Genomic DNA, 18,607 nt, shown 5'->3' with positions numbered 1-18,607 from the left:
AAAATTGTTATATATCTTGACAAAAAAATATATCTTCCATACAAATGAATAAGGATACCAATTCATTTCTATAACTGAGTTGTTAGAGAACGAGCACATTTGCCTAATTTATGAAAATACTAAATAATGATAAATAAAATCTTCAAAGTTATAGCACCGTATGTGTACATCTAGACATTAGCTATTAATTTAAGCAATTATTTGCACAAATTCAAGCAATAATAACATCAAAATATATAAACGGTGCAAACCATATCTTTAATTGCACTATATAATATTTGATGTTCTAATTTAAATAATTATATATCGATTCATATATTCTTACTATATTACAACAAATTCATTCCGTGCATCGCACGGGTGCAAATACTAGTAAACCATAATAATAATGTTATCATTAAAATATTAATGGTAATAAATAACCTTATAATCACCATTAATATTTGGTAATAACAACCAAAGTATGGTTATATACCTTCTTTAATGATTCCATTTTTCTTAAGGAAATAAAATGTGGCAATTTCAAAAAAATATAGCAGTCAAACTATAACTATAGCACTAATTACCAATAAATAATGATAGAAACTTAATGACTAACCTTAATGATGCAAACCGCATCTCCCATAGTGCTAGAAATCCTAGAATTCTCTCATCTTCATCGTCAATAACCTCAATGCAACGTCACGTAACAATAATCACCAAATAGGTAATCTTTTCAAACATAATAGATTACCAAGCAATAATAATCATTATGAAATTAATATACGAGATTAGCCCCTAAACTTAATAGCAGTAATTAATAATGCCAATTTTAACTTAATAAATGGCAAAACTGTAATTAAGGGGATATCGAATATTAATCTCATATTACCACATAATAATTAATCAAGACTATAATATCTTTTAGGGAGACTAAAATTAAGGTAATAATAAAAAAATTACCATTGTAAATGCAATATACCAACTATATTGCTTACTATATTATTAAAGGAATTAATATTATTATTAAGGCCCTGAAAACTATTGATAGATTAAAAAAAATATAATCAACTTAAACAATAGTTGTAATTCTTATTGGCCAAAATAACAATTATAATCCTTAAATTATTAATGGCTCATAAATAGACCTAAAATAATAATTATAGCACTTAATCACTCAAATAGACCCATAAACTCAATGGTCCAAGTGACTTATGACATGGATATAAAATGGTCTAGTACTGAAATATATCCAAACTTAATATTATTACCAACCATGAATACCATTAACAAAATATGGTAGTCAGTAATAATTAAGACTTAGTGAATATGTTATGCATAATAATCAATATTATTATAATAATAAACAAGTTATAAGTTAAAATAAAATAGCTATAATTATTATTAAAATATCAATCAAAAAAATAGTGGGATCCAAACTTAATGACCCAAGATAGGTCACAAATAACTTGTTCAAAATAGGTTTTAAAGTTCTAAGTCAGACGTAGGACTAAAATATGCTCAATTAAATGAGAAACCTATCAAGTTGTCTTAATAGACCATAATGTCAAATATTGCCTAAGGATCCTAAAATTGAATGACATTTAATATAGAGACTATGAGTTAATAATATGTTAATCCAACATTAATGCATGCCTTTATGAATGTACAATTATAATAAAATAATTTATGAATATACATAGCATGCTTGGATTTTTACATATTAATATATAATAACCCATAAATCCTAAATAAATTGTAATACTCCAGGCAATTTAATATGCATCTCCATTACTCCATATTAAATTAAAATTCAAATAGCAAATTTAAAACTTAATATTTGCCCAAAATGCCCAAAATTGAATAATAATTTAATTATGAATTTACTGCCAAAAATAAGAGGAAACTAGAGGGCATTAATATTTCAAAACAAACAATTACCATATATTTACCATTTACCAAAATAATATATAATATTAATTGAGGTAATATTTATATGGTAATATTAAACTAAATAATTTATCATTTACCAAAATTAATATAAAATAAGGCAAATACTAATATGGTAAAATAAAATAAATAAGGTGATTGCATTTTGATAAGGAATGTACCAGTACTCCTTCCTGCATAAACTAATCAACATAGCTGTATAGGATTTGTTTTGTATTGTTGATTATTATATCTTAAATTAAACAACAACATCCAAAAAAACAAGCAAGCAATTACCATATTTGCCAAAACAAACTACAATATTAATTAAGATAATATTAATATGGCAATTTGAAACTAAATAATTACCATGTATCCTAATTAATATGTAATATTAACTAAAGCAATTAAATATGGTAAAAATAATGAATTAAAGGTAAATTGCTCTTTTAAGGAAATGTACCAAAGTAGTACTCCTTCGGCTGTCTTCTTCCAACGCAGCGCCACCGTCCACAGCCTGCAGGGAAGAAACAACGACAATCCATTGTCTGAAGGAAGAGAGAGAAGCAGGACATCGCCGGAAAAAACCCAGCCTCGTCGCAATGCCCGCCACCGCCGCCCACCGCCAGTGTTTGCCGTTGTCCTATGCCGCAACGCCTCAACTCCTGGCAGTCGATTCACCAGCGTCACCAGAAACCAGAAATCCAGCACGACCGGAGAGGGAAAAAACGTCCATGGCAATGTCCTCCTCGCAGCAAAGTTCACAGCGAAGAATCCGTCAACATCACCCTTCGTCAGAGTTGTCACCCATGAACCAGGCGCCACCACCGTGCCTTGCTGCAACGCCAAAAAAGGTCTGCCGCTGGCGACCCCAAGTCGCGACGACAACAACCAACCCCGCCGTCGCCCACGTAAAGCTAGCCGTTGTTGCTCATGGAAACCGGCGCCCGGAGGGAAAAACGTCGCAAATCGACCGGAGCCAACACTAGCCGCATCGTCGACAGCGACCGGAAAAACTGAAGCTTTATTTTTTGAAAAACTCCGTCGCCGATAGAGAAAAAAAAAACAAAATTAAAATTGATTAATACTAAAAATACTAATTTTCAGCAGTCCAAATATTCATATACAAAAATTTAATGTATATGAAATAAATTAATATTATTTTTAGGCAAAAACAATCAACCAGGTAGAGATTATAAATGTTCTGATACCAAATGCGAGATCTAAATATGATCTAACTATATAGAGAATAATCTACGAGAAACTTAACTCGTAGTAATGGAAGCGGAAGCACGGTACGTAGATCTCCAGCCATGGTTGATATCCTGTTGTATTGCCTCTTGAACAGTAGATCTGCAGAATATGGTTAGTCGTGTTGTCTCATACTTGACTCAAAACCCTAGATGGTGTATTGATATTTTCTGAGCAGTATGAGTACCATATAATGAATCATGTATCTTGTATCACATCAATACAAGCTTTATATAGGCACATTGGTGGAATAAGAGTTAAACTTAAATGTTTAGTCCAACCAATTACTTAATAGGCCTATTCCACTAGCACCACATAAATAAAACTCATAATATATAAAAGTCTTAAATGATTGGCTCCCTATTGGTTAGGTACAATGTACCCTTCATCGGCGGGATCCTCAACACGTGTTGCCGCACGTAGTGCTATAAAAGTCAACTGACTCCTCAGAGAATTTTTTCTAGACACAACATTCATAGTATTTCACGATCTGTTGAGAGCCTTTCAACTTGAAAATCTCAACATATCGCTTGGACTAGGAACATGTAATTAATAAAACTACTTTAATCTACTACTATACACATATCTAAAACATATATACAGACATTCGAACTATAATTAACATTATCAAATACTTACTCAATTAAACTTTAATTAAATTTCATTCAAATTTTTAAATCTTTTCCATTCAAATTAACACCTTTTGGTTCACTATTTCAAATCTTTAAGTGACTATTGAGTGATACCCATCAAGGGCCATAGTGCACGTCAGTAATTGCCATCATATCTATAGCTACCATTGGATTGGATTTGATTACAAGCTAAGACAAGTTACTGGTAATCAAACCTTAGACCCCATGGCATTTGCCCATTTTCAACTTTTTATACTTTCATCTTATGAAATAAGTTGTGTAACGCTCCTAGTATGTAATTATTGGCACGTATTAACTAGGCAGCATGATTCACAGCATAATTTCATATTCATCATAGTATAAAATTTTTCCTTAGTTTCCAATAATTAGTAGGGCCTAGCCGACATTGAAATATGCAACCACAATTAACAGATAATTCAAAAATTGAGTGATATATTATATTATTGCACTAGGTAAAGACTCGTATAAAGAAAAAAAAAAAACAAACTAAAGATAAATAAATTAAACTATCATTTACTTTTGAATATCAAAAAACATCCTATCACTCAAATCTTATTATTATTTTTTGAAACGATAAAGATCAGACAAGGTGTCTACTCAGCAGAACTAATGAACTATATGGGGCCCTAAATAAATATATATGTGCATTTGTGTGTGTGTGTATATATACACATATAGAGGGGGGAGGTCCGACTCTTTTAGTCTTATGAGAACAATGCTTTCCATGACAAGTGTAAACAAATGCTAGCCATCGATCTAGCAGATCTAATGGTTGACAAATAACGGAAAAAGACATTAATTTCATAAATATTACAAAATTTTAAAATTTGTAATATTTAAAAAATTGATACTGGTAATTTTTCTCTTATTTTTAGCCATTAATCATCCTAGATAGACGGTTCAAATTAGTCAATATTTCTCAAGGAAAGTCTAGTTATCATTTGATTGTGTGTGTGCACGCACGTGCATATATATATATATATATATATATATATATATATATATATATATATAAACTAAAACGAATTTGAATTATATATTAAAATTCAAAGTTGGGTTACAAGTAGTATCAATGAAGTGTGGGTGTAAGATCTCAAGAAGAGCTTATATGGCTTATTCTTTGTTAAAGGGCCTTCGGACTCAAATGTCTTAATCTTCAATGGAGAAGATTTTAGGCTTTTATTTTTAGGATCAACTATGTCTCCAAGATGTTCCCATGATCGATGTTTCTAGGATCTTTCTAGGATGATTTCTCTAGAAATAAGAGCTCATATTTATAGTTGTAGGATATGAAGAGTTTGATTATGTTCAAACTCTTTTGATATTGATACAGTAAATACACTGGGTTATACGAAGAGTTCTAGGTATTGATTATGATATATGGGCTCATGAGAAATGACAGTGGGTCGGAGGTTCCCGAGCTGGTTTGTGGTAGGTGAGAATCCAAAAAAATAAAAGTCCTCCCTCAAGGGAAAAATGCGCTATTTATAAGGGAACGGAGAGAACATCACATGCCCGGCGTCCAGCACGCTCGCCACTAGGGGTGGGGGTTTCGGTTTGGTTTCGTGTATATATATATATATATATATATATATATATATATATATATATATATATATATATATATATATATAATTAATTAATTATTTATTTTTTGGTTTTGAAAAAATGAAACCATTTGGTTTCAAATTTTAGTTCGGTTCGGTTTGAAATAGTTCGGTTTCATCTTGGATTTGGTTCGGTTCGAGTTTCAGTTCAGTTTGAGAACGTAACTCAAAAAATATCTAACTAGTTCTCTTGCGTACATAGTTATTTATTTATTTTCACTAATAATATAATTTTTTTTTTTAAAAAGCAAGTCCACAATGCATATTTCAAATCTCTCAATCTAAAATAAATCCAAACTGAATCTAATTTCTCCACCTACGTTTGCCATCTGACAACAACGTCACAAACGCACAAAGAAAAATTGAGAACAAAGAACAATTGTGAAAATTTGGATTAAAGATTTGGGGATTTAGTATATACAATTGAGTAAATTTGTAAATATAAAAGCATTTGGGTATAAATAAAATATATAAATATTTAATATGTATATATATATATATATATATATATATATATATATATATATATAACCATTCGTTTTTTAAGTTCAGTTCAGTTTTAATTGAACCGAACCGAAACCATTTAGTTTATAAAATATATAACCAATCGGTGTGGTCGACCGCTCTCTTAATAGGTATGTGTGGGTGACGATTCTTGACAGGCCCGTTTGTGGTGAGCTCGGTCGGAGCGATTGGCATAAGAGTTTTGTCCTTTAGCTTAAGAGGCAGATCAACAAGATGACCCGGTCGGGGCCCGAACTGCGAGGCCGTGACCGAGTCAAGAGGGCGCCTTGTTATCCAGTCGAGTTAGGTGAGGCCCAACGGGGTAAGATATGGTCGGTAAATGTTCTTATCAATACACGGAGTATAACCCGAGCATGTGTAAGTACATATGATCGAGGTATATATCCTATCATATATTATGTAATTAAAAAAAATAGATAATATCAATATTATCTAAAATAGATTCAAATATATTAATATTCAAAAAAATAATTATGTAACACCCCCCCAAAAACAAGACCTAAAAACAAGTCTTAACACATGCAGATTAACAACAAAACACTAGCACAGCGGAAGATAGAAAGATAACTGGACAAAAGGAATCCAAAACGGGGTGTTATGCCACGTATACCACACTTGGCATACGCTACGGCGACAATCTGCAAGTGTATCACTATCCCAAAAACAACAAACTAGAACAATCTAAGACATTGGCACACAGGCCTCAACAACACTGTCTAAAGATACAGGTGCTAAGCTACCGGCTCTAGACATCGCGCTCGACTACGCATCACCTGAAAGATACAAAGATAAACATCGGGGCGACGCCCGGTCAGCGAAAGATGCTGGTAACCCACCAATACCGTTAAGTATCATAAATAGGTAGATATATAATATGAAAACCATTTTCGAAACGGAATACATATATATAAGTCAAAAGCCAAGATCAAAAGACAACACAAGACTCACCACTCACAAGGATAACACCGGGAACACGTCCCAACCACAAAGGTTAACCACACACAAGGATAAAGACTCACCCAACGGCAACACATGCCAAAACACCACGAGACTCCGTGACTACATACGTCACGAGAGAAGATCACACGACAACGGCTTCACAAGCCCTCGTGACATCACCCATCACGAGTTGATATGCTTTCCTTATGCCCTGTTCCAACCTTATGGCTACCCCCAACCTTGTACCTTCAAAGCCAACCATTACCTCCAGAAAACCCCTGTACAGCCAAGTCCAACCTTATTCCGCCGGGACCGTCGTCCCCCACCTATAACCACCAACGAAAACCCACCAATTCACGGCAACACATGCCCGGATAACACAATGTTATCCCCCAATCACGTGGACTCAGCCACAACTCCATAATCACGTCACGACCACCACGAGGACCACTGCAATACCTTGGTGACTAGCGTCCCATACCACTAATCGTGCAATCCAGGTAGAGCCACACACGCACCACTACTCACACAAAACAAGCAACGGATTGCAAAAGAGGTATGAAACATACTCAATCAAGAGACGGGTCACCACCCAACGACAAAAACGACGCTAGCATTAGGATAATAACTAGTAAGCTCAACAACGGGGAAACTCAAGATAGTTCCGAGGAACACACAAGACACCACACGGTTCAACGAAACACAATGTTGAACACTTAGCACGATTCACAACACCAAAGATCCTACATGGATACCTACCATAAAGCTCTAGACCTACGAAACATCAAGAAGACGCTCAAATAGTTCCACAAAAGAAGATCGGGAGGCCAAAAGATCAAAGACCGAGACAAACAAATCACGGGGAACAAATCCCATCTCAACACCATTGTGTTCCCCGCGGGTGGACCCACGGGTATTGCCCCACCCGTGGTCCCGCCCGCGGGTACAACACCCACAAGGCAACACATTCCTGCGGGTAGGCCGGCGGGTGGTGCCCCGCCCGCCGTTCCGCCCGGGGGTACGCCCCTGTACCACAACAAATCCCTTCGGGGATTTTCTCCTCCAAACATAAATTCAAGTCCAAAACATGCCAAATCTCACCAAACACAACAAAATGACTTGAACCAATGAAAATGCCAATCAATGGCACAAAGGAATCCTAAACACAAGCTCTAGATATGCAATATCACAAGATAAATGCATAAACTCTCACATTTCATAGCAAAACACAAATAGAAGCCAAGAAATCATATATAGGTAAGCAAAATAGGTTTTGTAGAGCATGGGTTACCTCTTGAAGACCAAAAGACTCTTCTTACACCACAACAAGCTTTCCACTAAGCTCACTAGCCAAACCCACTTCAAGATCAAACCAAAAGATCATAAAGATCCAACCTTTAAGAAAAAGACAACCAAGATGGAACCAAAAAGACTACACAAGCTTAGATCTTACCCTTCTAGATGCCAAAATAGAGGAAAGATTGAATCTTGGAAGCAAAACTTGGAATCTTGACAAAGGCTTCTTTTGGCTTGAAGAACAAGCTACTCTTCTATTATAGAGAGAAGGTAGAGATATTTTCTAGGAAGTGTAAGGGAATGAAATGAAGAAGTCTTCTAGGTTTAGGTTACAAAACTAGCTCTTGGTGAAAAGACAAGGATACCCTTACTAACTTTTAAAAAAGTGTAAGGAACAAGGGAACTCCTCTCAAAGCACAAGGTACAACACCACTTAAAGATTGACTAGTCAAATACTAGTCCTTGAGTACCAAAAATCAGGATTTTAGGAATCAATTCCTCAAAAGAAATAGAATTAATTACTCAATTAATTCATGGTTTGGAGTGTGGATTTTTGGGTTGTCACAAATTATCTTTCAAATTTTCAGTGTCTACAAATGCCCTCTTGAGACTTGCTTGTACGCCACTTGAGAGCATATACCACTTGAAAGTATGTAGTGCAAGGACGTCTCGACACTACAACTCATATAGCAATCACGTACAATTAAAGATATAATGTCGTTTTAACTCGTGCCAAGGAGTATCTTGAAAGATATGAGGTCGTTTGGACTTGTGCCAATGAGCTTAAATGATATGAGGTCGTTTCAACTCATGCCAAGGAGCCTTGAGGGATATGAGGCCGTTTCAACTCGTGCCAAGGAGCTTTGTTGGATATGAGTGTTAGAAATATACAAATCAATACATGTAATCTAACCTTATAGCGGAAGCATATGATCGAGCATCTCCAGCCATAGTTGTAATCTTCGTTGCATTGCTTGAAGAATAGTAAAGAACTTTAGAGTTTTGTCTACCACTTGGTCTCTTGTACAACCTGATGATGTAGTGTCTCAAGTCACAGGAGCAGTGGGAGGACCATACATATATATAACCTACGTGTCATCATTATAGGTTAAGTAACGAAAACCGTTACTTTCGTTTCAAACCATAACATAATGGCCATAAATGGCATATTAACTTGTACCACTTAATAGTGACATAATGAAAATTTTACAATGAGGCCATTTCAACTCGTGCCCAAGGAGCATTGAAGATATGAGGCAGTTTCGACTTGTGCCAAGAAACCTTGAGGGATATGAGGTCGTTTCAACTCGTGCCAAGGAGTGTGGCAGGATATGGGATCGTTTCGACTCGTGATAAGGAGCTTTGCAGGATAGAGGCCGTTTTGACTTGTGTTAAGGAGCTTGGGAGGATATGAGGCAGTTTTGACTCATGCAAAGGAGTATCTTTTAGCTTCTTCCATTTCAAATTTCATAAAGGATTTGCCCCCATTATCGATTGAAACATATGTGCCTATGAAGATATGAGATGCAGAGTTATCCCATCGGGCGTGCCAAAATATGTAAACACAAAAAAAAAAAAAAATTGAATTATATATTAAAATTCAAAGCTGGGTTACTAGTATCTATGAAGTGTGGGTATAAGATCTCTGGGTAGTCCCTCGAAGGACCTCCGGAATTCAAGTGGCTTGATCTTTTTCATTGAAGGGCCTTGGACTTAAAGAGCTTGATCTTCAATGGAGGAGATCTTAGGCTTTTATTTTAGGATCAATTATGTCTCAAGGATGTTCCCATGATGTTTCTAGGATCTTTCCAATATGATTTTTCTAGAAATAAGAGCCCCTATTTATAATTGTAAGATATGTTCAAACTCTTTTGATATTATCTAATTATTAAACAAACTAGATAAAATCAATATTATTCAAAATATATTCAAATATATTAATATTCAAAAAAAATTTATCTTTCAAATTTTCAGTGTCTACAAATTATTGTGTAGTTGTGTCTACAAATTATCCAATGTTGTGGCATGACCATTTTTGGTCATCCGTCAAGGAAATCTTTGAAATGCCGTTAAATACAAGGACATTTCGATCTTTTTTTTATTATTATTTTTTTTTATACAAAGTAGGTTGACCCGCTATATTTTTTATGTTTATTTTTTTTTGAAAAAAATAAAAATTGATCGAAGAGTGAAATGCTCTTGTATATGACGAAATTTAAACTGTTTTTGTAACACCCCGAAATTTTGAAACTTTTAAAACTTATATAATAAAGGTGAATTCTCATTAAATCCCAAAGTAGAGTATTATTAAACGTAAGGGTGCGGGGTGCTATGCCACATCTGAGCTGGAGAACTCAGATGCACAGGCTAAATTAACTAATTATCCTCGATACATCATTGAGGTACGCATGCCAAAAAGGAAAGCTATCTATCTACTCCAAGCTCTTCTAGCGCGCTCTGGGAACTAATCAGCTGTGCCTGAAAGCCAAATATATCTGTTCAGCGAATGATGCTGGTAACCCACTCCAACGCGTTGAAATACATTATATATATATATATATATATATATATATATATATATATATATATATATATATATATATATATATATAGATATACGAAAATCATTTTGAAGCAGAAAGATATATACTTAAGAGACACTAGTTTTAAAACCGGGAATAGACTCAGCAAGTAGGGACAAACATATCAAACAACAATAAACAGTTAAGTAGAGATAACATCGTAAGGAATACGCATCTAAGGTCACAGATCACTTTTCAATCCCAAAACACATCATCATTCAATCACCACTCATATCACATAATCATTGATGGCGCCACGGGACCAATCGCATGCCCCGAACATGAGGGTTAATGCTTATAGCATTAACACGGCCCCGCAGCACCCTACGTATGAGGGGAGTTGATCGCAACTAACCCTTTGAGAACCGCTGGCGAACTCAACGTCGGACCACGATCCTACACACCGCTGACACACCCAGTCGGTGGACCGCGATCCCCTTTTCAAGGGGGGACTTACGACCCTACACACCGCCGATGGGTACGCCGGTGGACCATAGCGGATCAAGCCTGACACACCGCGGAGCTATACTCAGTTGGTGGGCGAAGATCTTCGGAGACTATGGCCTTACACACCGTCGTCCCATCACTCGGTGGGTCGCAGCCAGCCGTAGCCCTACACACAGCCCCGATTACTCGGATCGGTGGACTACAGCGTTCCTCGGCTTATTGGCCCTACACACCGTCCTGGCGCGTTCAGGTCTGGTGGGTCATAGCACCGAGGCCCATGTGGACCGCAGCCCAAGAAGTGAATCACTGACCGCAGCCAGGAGAATGAACCGCAGCTCTTAAGTAGCCAAACAGTGGACCGCAGCCCTATATAATATTTATATACCTGACCGATCGCATGGTTCTCAACCCATCCAACTGCCCGTATAGCCAATTTGATCGCAACCAAATTGGGGAATCATGCATCACATAACACATTATAACACATAATAGCACATTGGGAAGGGGTAGACATATCAATAACCTTACGTGTGATCATTCACATACTAAGAATAGTCCTAAGGGGTTCATACCACTTCCACCTAGGTCAACGGGCTACCAATTCAACTAACATGCAATTCCTAAGATTTACTTATCCTACGAACGGTACCCGAAACATCAAACTAGACCCGAACATGTGAATTCCCACCCAAATATAAATCAAGAACATTAAAACACAAATTCCCAATTCATTCTAGTGCTCTAATCCCTCCCAAATCATCAAAATCACAATTTATCTTTAATATCAAGAAATATCCAGATTTGTCAAGAATCATTACATCAACATCAAGAACCTCTTTTCATCATCAAGATTATCAAGAATACACACAAATCATCTTATCAATCATCAAGAATATGTCACAATTAACATAGAGGAATTAATCAAGGCAGACGCATATAGAAGGAGGCCAAGGAAGAAGATTATAGCGAAGAAAATAGGTTTTGTTGAGACATGGGTTACCTCTTAGCCTTAATTAATCATCCCTTGGCTATTAAGGTTCTTTCCTAAGATTTCCATCCGTTTTAATCTCCCTAGGCTTGGTGGTGGGGAGTCCCATTGGAATTCTTGTGTGGTGATAATTATTGTGGTGTGACTTCTAGGTGCCTCCTATGTCCTTATATATATATTTAGGAGTCCTAATTAGGGTCTGAATGGTATGGGTTTACTAATTCTATTCCTTATAGGATTAAGGGATTCTTTTAGGGATAAGGGTTCATGGTCCATGGTGGACCATATTAATTAATTAAAGAGAATCCTAATCATAATCTGAATAGTAAAGGTACACTTTCTTTATTTCTAATAGGCTTATGACTCTAGTTTAGGCAAGGGTCCACGATTCGCGGTGGACCACATTAATTAATTAAAGGGATTTATAATCAAATTAAATCCTTTTTAATTATTATTAATGGAATTAATTAAATAATTAATTCGGGATTAAGGGCCGTAACACGGGGTGTTACACACTCCCCCCCTTACAAGAAGCTTCGTCCCCGAAGCTTAGAAATCATTTTGGGGTAAAGAGCCCGAATTAGTATAGTAGTTCATAAGGAAAGTATTATATGGGAAATATATACACATACACACATAAATTTACTGGGTTTGAGCCTAACTATTGTGCTAGCAAAAAGCACCAAATGACAAGGTTACGAATATGCAACACACAATATGTAAGTCCTACGGGTGACTGATATATAACATAGAAGTCTTACATTTGGCATGTTTCTCATTTAATTATTTTATAATGATTCAACATATAGGATCACGAGTTGTACCGATAATATAATTATTTATGTACCTAAATGAGAGGCAAATGCCACATGGGTGCAGATTCAGATAGCCACATAATCATTATAAAGTGCATATGCACATGTATCAACACGGGCGAACCTCATTTACGAATGGATGCAGACGTTTAATCATGTAGTGTAGCATGTTGTGAGCCTAGGTGCCGTCTATGTAGGATCTATGTCTAATCTTTGTGCTTAGCAGTCTATACCAAATATTCACAGTTACGAAATAACAAGCCTAACATGTATGATAGTTAACTATTTATGTTATATGCAAAACCTGCAAGTTGGCATGTCTATATGTGTTCAATTGTAATTATGTTAAATATGTAATTTCCTTAAGTCTATAGGTATAGAGTGTGAAGGTATGTGGATTTATTTCAAGTCTTTAAATAATAACTAGTCCTATGGAATCATAAAACACACATATGTATTATTCCACATGTTATTCTAGTGCGTGATTAACAATTAAATTCACGTACTTAGTATTGTGGTATAACAAAACGTTTTGTCATATAAATTCAGGAAGGTCATAAATCATATAACAATTATTCAAATAGCGGAAATTAGGTTCTGAGGAAAAGATTATAAGTAATTAGGAGGAAGGTTCTTGCCTTTTATGGGGTAAATAAATTCTGGGGAGACAATAGAATTAGGATCTTTATTTTGTATACCATGGATTACGGTGGGTGATCACATAACAAGTATTGGCACTTATATGCAGATTGTTTGTAACTAATAATATTGCTGATGGGTGTCGAATCCAACAAATAATTAATCACTTACTCTTAGGAATTGCAATAGTGATGAGTAAGGTCGTACCCTCAGAGATTGGTTAGACTTATTTTTAATCAAAGATTTAATAAAGAATGAGATGGGAATTGGAAACTAAATAGCAACAATAAAAAGGCAAACAATACGAAATATTAAATAATCAATATCAACTAGTATCCAACTCAAGGAATAATATCAATTTAATTCTAACAAGACAGATCATTGATTCCCAAGACTAAATTACTTTACTCTTTACCAAATTGGTTACGGTTATTAACAAGCTCTAACAACCTATTTTTCCTTACTTTGTCGATAATCAAAACAAGCTCTTTGATTACTTCCCTAGCTAATAAACAATCCTAAACAGGCTCTTAGGATTTAATTTACTAACAGCATTAAAGAATTAGAAAGATTACCAATTCTAGCCAACAAACTCAAAAGCATGGTTCATTTAAGCTAGACTATATATCTTCATAATATAAGATTAAAAATCTAATTTATAATCAACTATGTTATTTGCTACTAGCTTTAGAACACTTAAACAATTACGGATTCAAGGTTTTAAATAGCAATTTAATACCTTGACAATTGAACAAAGGGCCCTTTTGCAACAATTAATCAAGCAATAATTAAAACCCATATAACAGGAGATATATAAATAATAAAGTGCAGAGAATAAAATTAAGCTAAATAAATCTCACTGGTCTTGTAAAATCAAACTTCAATAATCCTTGAGTTGGAAAATTAAAACTCAGCAGTACATTGCAAGGAGTGTTTACAGTAAAATAAAATTATTCTGAGAAAACTGATTCCCTCCACTGAAAAATCCATCCTTATTTATACTAGTTCAGGCTCCCTAATCAACTAAACATAACCCTAATTTCTCTAACATCCACAAACTAAATCAATTTCTTGAACCACATAAAACCAAAAAAAATAAATAAACTTTATTTTTTCTAACCATAGAAAATTAGCAAGGTAGGCTATTGTTGCTCCAACCTCTAGTTCAATTAACTGGTTCATGGATGTAGCTCAATGAAGCCGTCTGCAGTTGCCGCAAATATTGATCAACCGTGGACTCCTTCATCGAATCAAATTGCGGACGAAATTAATCGCAGAGGTCGCGGACAGAGTCTTCTTCGCTTTCTGCGCGTTGCTCTAAAGTGTACGTACATATTACGTATAGAGCTTGAAATCAAAAGAAAAGGGAAATAAGTTAGATTGGATTTTGGGCTACTAAAACAATTAAATTATTTTATTAGGGCCACTAGTTAAAACAATAAAAAGAAAATACTTAGTCCAAATCATTAACTGAGCCAAATTCTTATTAATATGAATATTAAGCCTAATTATTCAACTAATTACTATATTAGTTCAAAATATAAAATAAAGTTTAAATCAAATATATTATTAAATAAATAAAATTAATTTATTATAAAAGCTAATTTAAATTTAATATATAAATTGTGCTTATCAAAATTCCCCACACTAATCATTTGTTTGTCCTCAAGCAAAGACATTATTAAGAAAAATATAAATATAAAAACTCATAACACTTCATGAACATTGGTCTCAAACACACTATAAATAACTAGCTAGCAATTTATTTGAAAATGGAGTGAACTAAGTAACCAAGCTCTCACGGGAATATCACTCATAACGCACAAGTGTTTGAAGGGTGTGTATATTTCACTCAAATCAATTCCTATAGAAATGCTCTACCATAGGCTTGCATATCTTCTCATTCTCCACTACAAGATAACATGCATGATCAAATCATAAGGACTTTTTAAATGGTTGTAATGAGGCTAGGTGAAAACATGATATTGGTCCATGATATATATATATATATATATATATATATATATATATATATATATATATATATATATATATATATAAAATGAGGTTAGGGTAAAGGGTAGGAAATATTTGGAAAAGTAGTTCAAAAAGCCTTAAAAACTTAGAGGAGCATGATTGAATGAACTAACTCAACATAAAGATCAAATGAAACCAATCACTCTTATTATTTTGATAGTTTAATTCCAACCAAATTAACTATCACATCCCCAAAAGATCATAAAATGTCTATACTTTATTAAACAAGAAAAATATAATAATAATAATAATAATAATAATAATAATAATAATAATAATAATAATAATAATAATTTTTTCATTTTCTCTTTTCTGTACTGTTCTTTTCGTATTTTTTTTCTTTTTTTCATCTTTTTCCTTTTCATTTTCTTTTGATTCTTTTTCATTTTTGAAGAATCATTATATATAATTTTCCTTCATTTCTGCTTCAACAACGAGCAACGTACACTTTGTTCATCACCCATGCACTCTTCAAATTCTTTATTCTACTATTTTTCCTCTTTTTTTTCTTTTCTTTTTTTTTTTTTTTGAAAATACCAACCAAAAAGCTCATAAAATGACAAAATCATTATTTCCACTAATAGACGATTGGACAAAGCGTTTCATTCAACAACTGAAAAGATAGAGATTACAAACTATATTACAATAAGAACTCTAACTAACCCTGAAGAATAGTACTAGTCTTGACTATCTAACAGATGACAAATAATCTAAGACTAAACTATGTACAATAATAATAATAAATAATAAACGGTCTAATACACCCCCTCAAACACAAGGTGGCAGGGAGGCTACATTGAGCTTGCCTCGTAGAGTAGAAAAGAGCGGAGACGGAAGCGGCTTCGTAAAGATGTCGGCAAGCTGGTCAGTAGTAGAGACAAAGTTCACCACGAAGTCCCCTGAGGCTACCTTGTCACGGACAAAATGATAATCAACCTCAACGTGCTTGGTGCGAGCGTGAAAAACCGGATTCGCACATAGATACGTTGCACCTAGGTTGTCACACCAGAGTGTCGCTGGTTGTCCAGAATGCAGACCGAGTTCCCGAAGTAATGAAACCACCCAGGTGACCTCCGCAGATACATCCGCTAACGCCTTATACTCAGCCTATGTAGAGGAGCGAGCTACGGTGCGTTGCTTCTTGGATAGCCACGAGATGAGATTACTGCCGAGGTAGACTGCATAGCCACTGGTACTCTTCCTATCAACCGGACAGCCTGCCCAGTCGGAATCCGAATAAGCATGGATCGAGGTCGAGGAAGACGGAGTAAGTCGAAGGCCATAATCAAGAGTCCCTTTGATGTAACGGAGAACACGTTTCACAAGATTCCAATGGTCAACAGTCGGGGAGTGCATAAACTGACAGAGACGATTTACCGCATATGACAGATCAGGCCGAGTAATAGTCAAATATTGTAGAGCCCCAACAATGCGTTGATACTGAGTCGGATTATCATAAGGGTCATCAGATGGGGTTTCAGCCTTTGATACAGCGGCTGGAGTCGCAAGCGGCTTACAATCAACCATTCCCGAGCGGCCAAGAAGATCCGTCATGTAACGACGTTGTGAAAGCAGTAACCCATCACTGACCACAACTGTTTCGATACCCAAAAAGAATCCCGGTGCACCTAGATCACGGATCTTAAAAGCTGAGGATAACCGGCCCAGTAGAGTTTCGATGAGAGCGGTATCGTTGCCTAATATGATAATGTCATCAACGTAGACCAACAGAAAAACACGGGAATCACCTTTTGCATAATAAAACAAAGAGACATCTGTTTTAGACGCCTAAAAGCCTGTGGATAGCAGAAAATCATGTAGGCGTTTGAACCAAGCCCTGGGTGCTTGTTTCAACCCGTATAGGGACCGGTGCAGATGACAGACATGTCCCGGGGTCATGGGATCCTCATAACCTGGAGGTTGTTTCATGTAAACAGTTTCGGACAGATGCCCATTTAAGAAGGCATTGTGGACATCTAACTGACGTAGAGTCCAGCCCATGGATATGGCTAAAGAAAATAACATGCGAACCGTGGTCGGTTTGACCACCGGACTGAAAGTATCAAAGAAGTCCTCTCCTGCAACTTGGTTAAACCCTTTCGCAACCAAACGAGCCTTATAACGCTCAACTGTCCCATCGGCATTACGTTTGGTGCGGAATACCCACTTGCAGCCAATAATGTTCATATGCGGTTCAGGTGGAACCAAGCGTCAGGTGTGATTATGGAGTAGATAGTTAAACTCCTGATCCATGGCCTCTCGCCAGTGTGGATGGCCCACGGCTTGTGAGTAACAAGTGGGATCCGTGCTGACAGTTAATGCTTGAAATGGCTCATCGGAGCCCCTAGTCATGTGGCGAAGACGCATGACATGATCACGTCCTTGTGGCTGTGCACGCCGCTTCCGGGTTCGAGCCGGGGCAGTATGAGTGATAGCTAACGGTGGGGACTCCCGTGCTAAGGGCACGGCATCTGTAGCCAAATGTGGCCCGGTTTGATTCGGGGGTGATGAGCCAGTAGATTGTGTATTTGTTGTCACAATAGGCGCTGCGGCCCAAGGCACACTTGGTGACATTGCTACCTGTTGCACACAATATGTTTCAAAAGGAAATAAATTTTCGTCAAAGAGGACATGACGGCAGATATAGACTTTGCCGCTAGCCAAGTCCATGCATCTATAACCCCTAAAGGTGTATGGGTAACCTAGGAAGACACACGGGGTGGAGCGATACTCAATCTTATGCTTGTTATAAGGGCGTAGATATGGGTAACACCGACACCCAAACACACGAAGGAAGGTATATGGTGGAGTAGTTTTGAATAGACGAGTATATGGACTTTCATAATTTATGGTTGACGAGGGTAAGTAGTTGATTAGGCAAGTTGCGGTTTCAAACGCATACTCCCAATATTCATGGGGT

General features: G+C 36.0%; 1 protein-coding gene across 1 annotated transcript; it reads right to left on the bottom strand.

Annotated features, from left to right (window-relative positions):
* Positions 1-16,794: 16,794 nt before the first annotated feature.
* Positions 16,795-17,874, bottom strand: LOC109153587 (uncharacterized mitochondrial protein AtMg00810-like). Its single transcript, XM_019301441.1, has 2 exons — positions 17,601-17,874; positions 16,795-17,384 (listed from the first exon to the last, which is right to left on the bottom strand). The coding sequence occupies exons 1-2, from the start codon at positions 17,872-17,874 to the stop codon at positions 16,795-16,797; spliced, it is 864 nt and encodes a 287-aa protein (XP_019156986.1).
* Positions 17,875-18,607: the final 733 nt, after the last annotated feature.

This window comes from Ipomoea nil, unplaced genomic scaffold (assembly GCF_001879475.1).
Source record: "Ipomoea nil cultivar Tokyo-kokei standard unplaced genomic scaffold, Asagao_1.1 scaffold2510, whole genome shotgun sequence".
In the NCBI taxonomy this organism is placed as follows: domain Eukaryota; kingdom Viridiplantae; phylum Streptophyta; class Magnoliopsida; order Solanales; family Convolvulaceae; genus Ipomoea; species Ipomoea nil.
The sequence above is the reverse complement of the archived record's forward strand: the minus strand, read 5'-3'. Positions and strand labels throughout refer to the sequence as shown.

Coding starts and splice junctions, on each gene's coding strand:
- LOC109153587 (XM_019301441.1), bottom strand. CDS start 17,874: ATGAACATTATTGGCTGCAAGTGGGTATTCCGCACCAAACGTAATGCC. Junction 17,385..17,600: donor TTACATGAAACAACCTCCAG/GTTATGAGGATC, acceptor TTATCATATTAG/GCAACGATACCGCTCTCATC.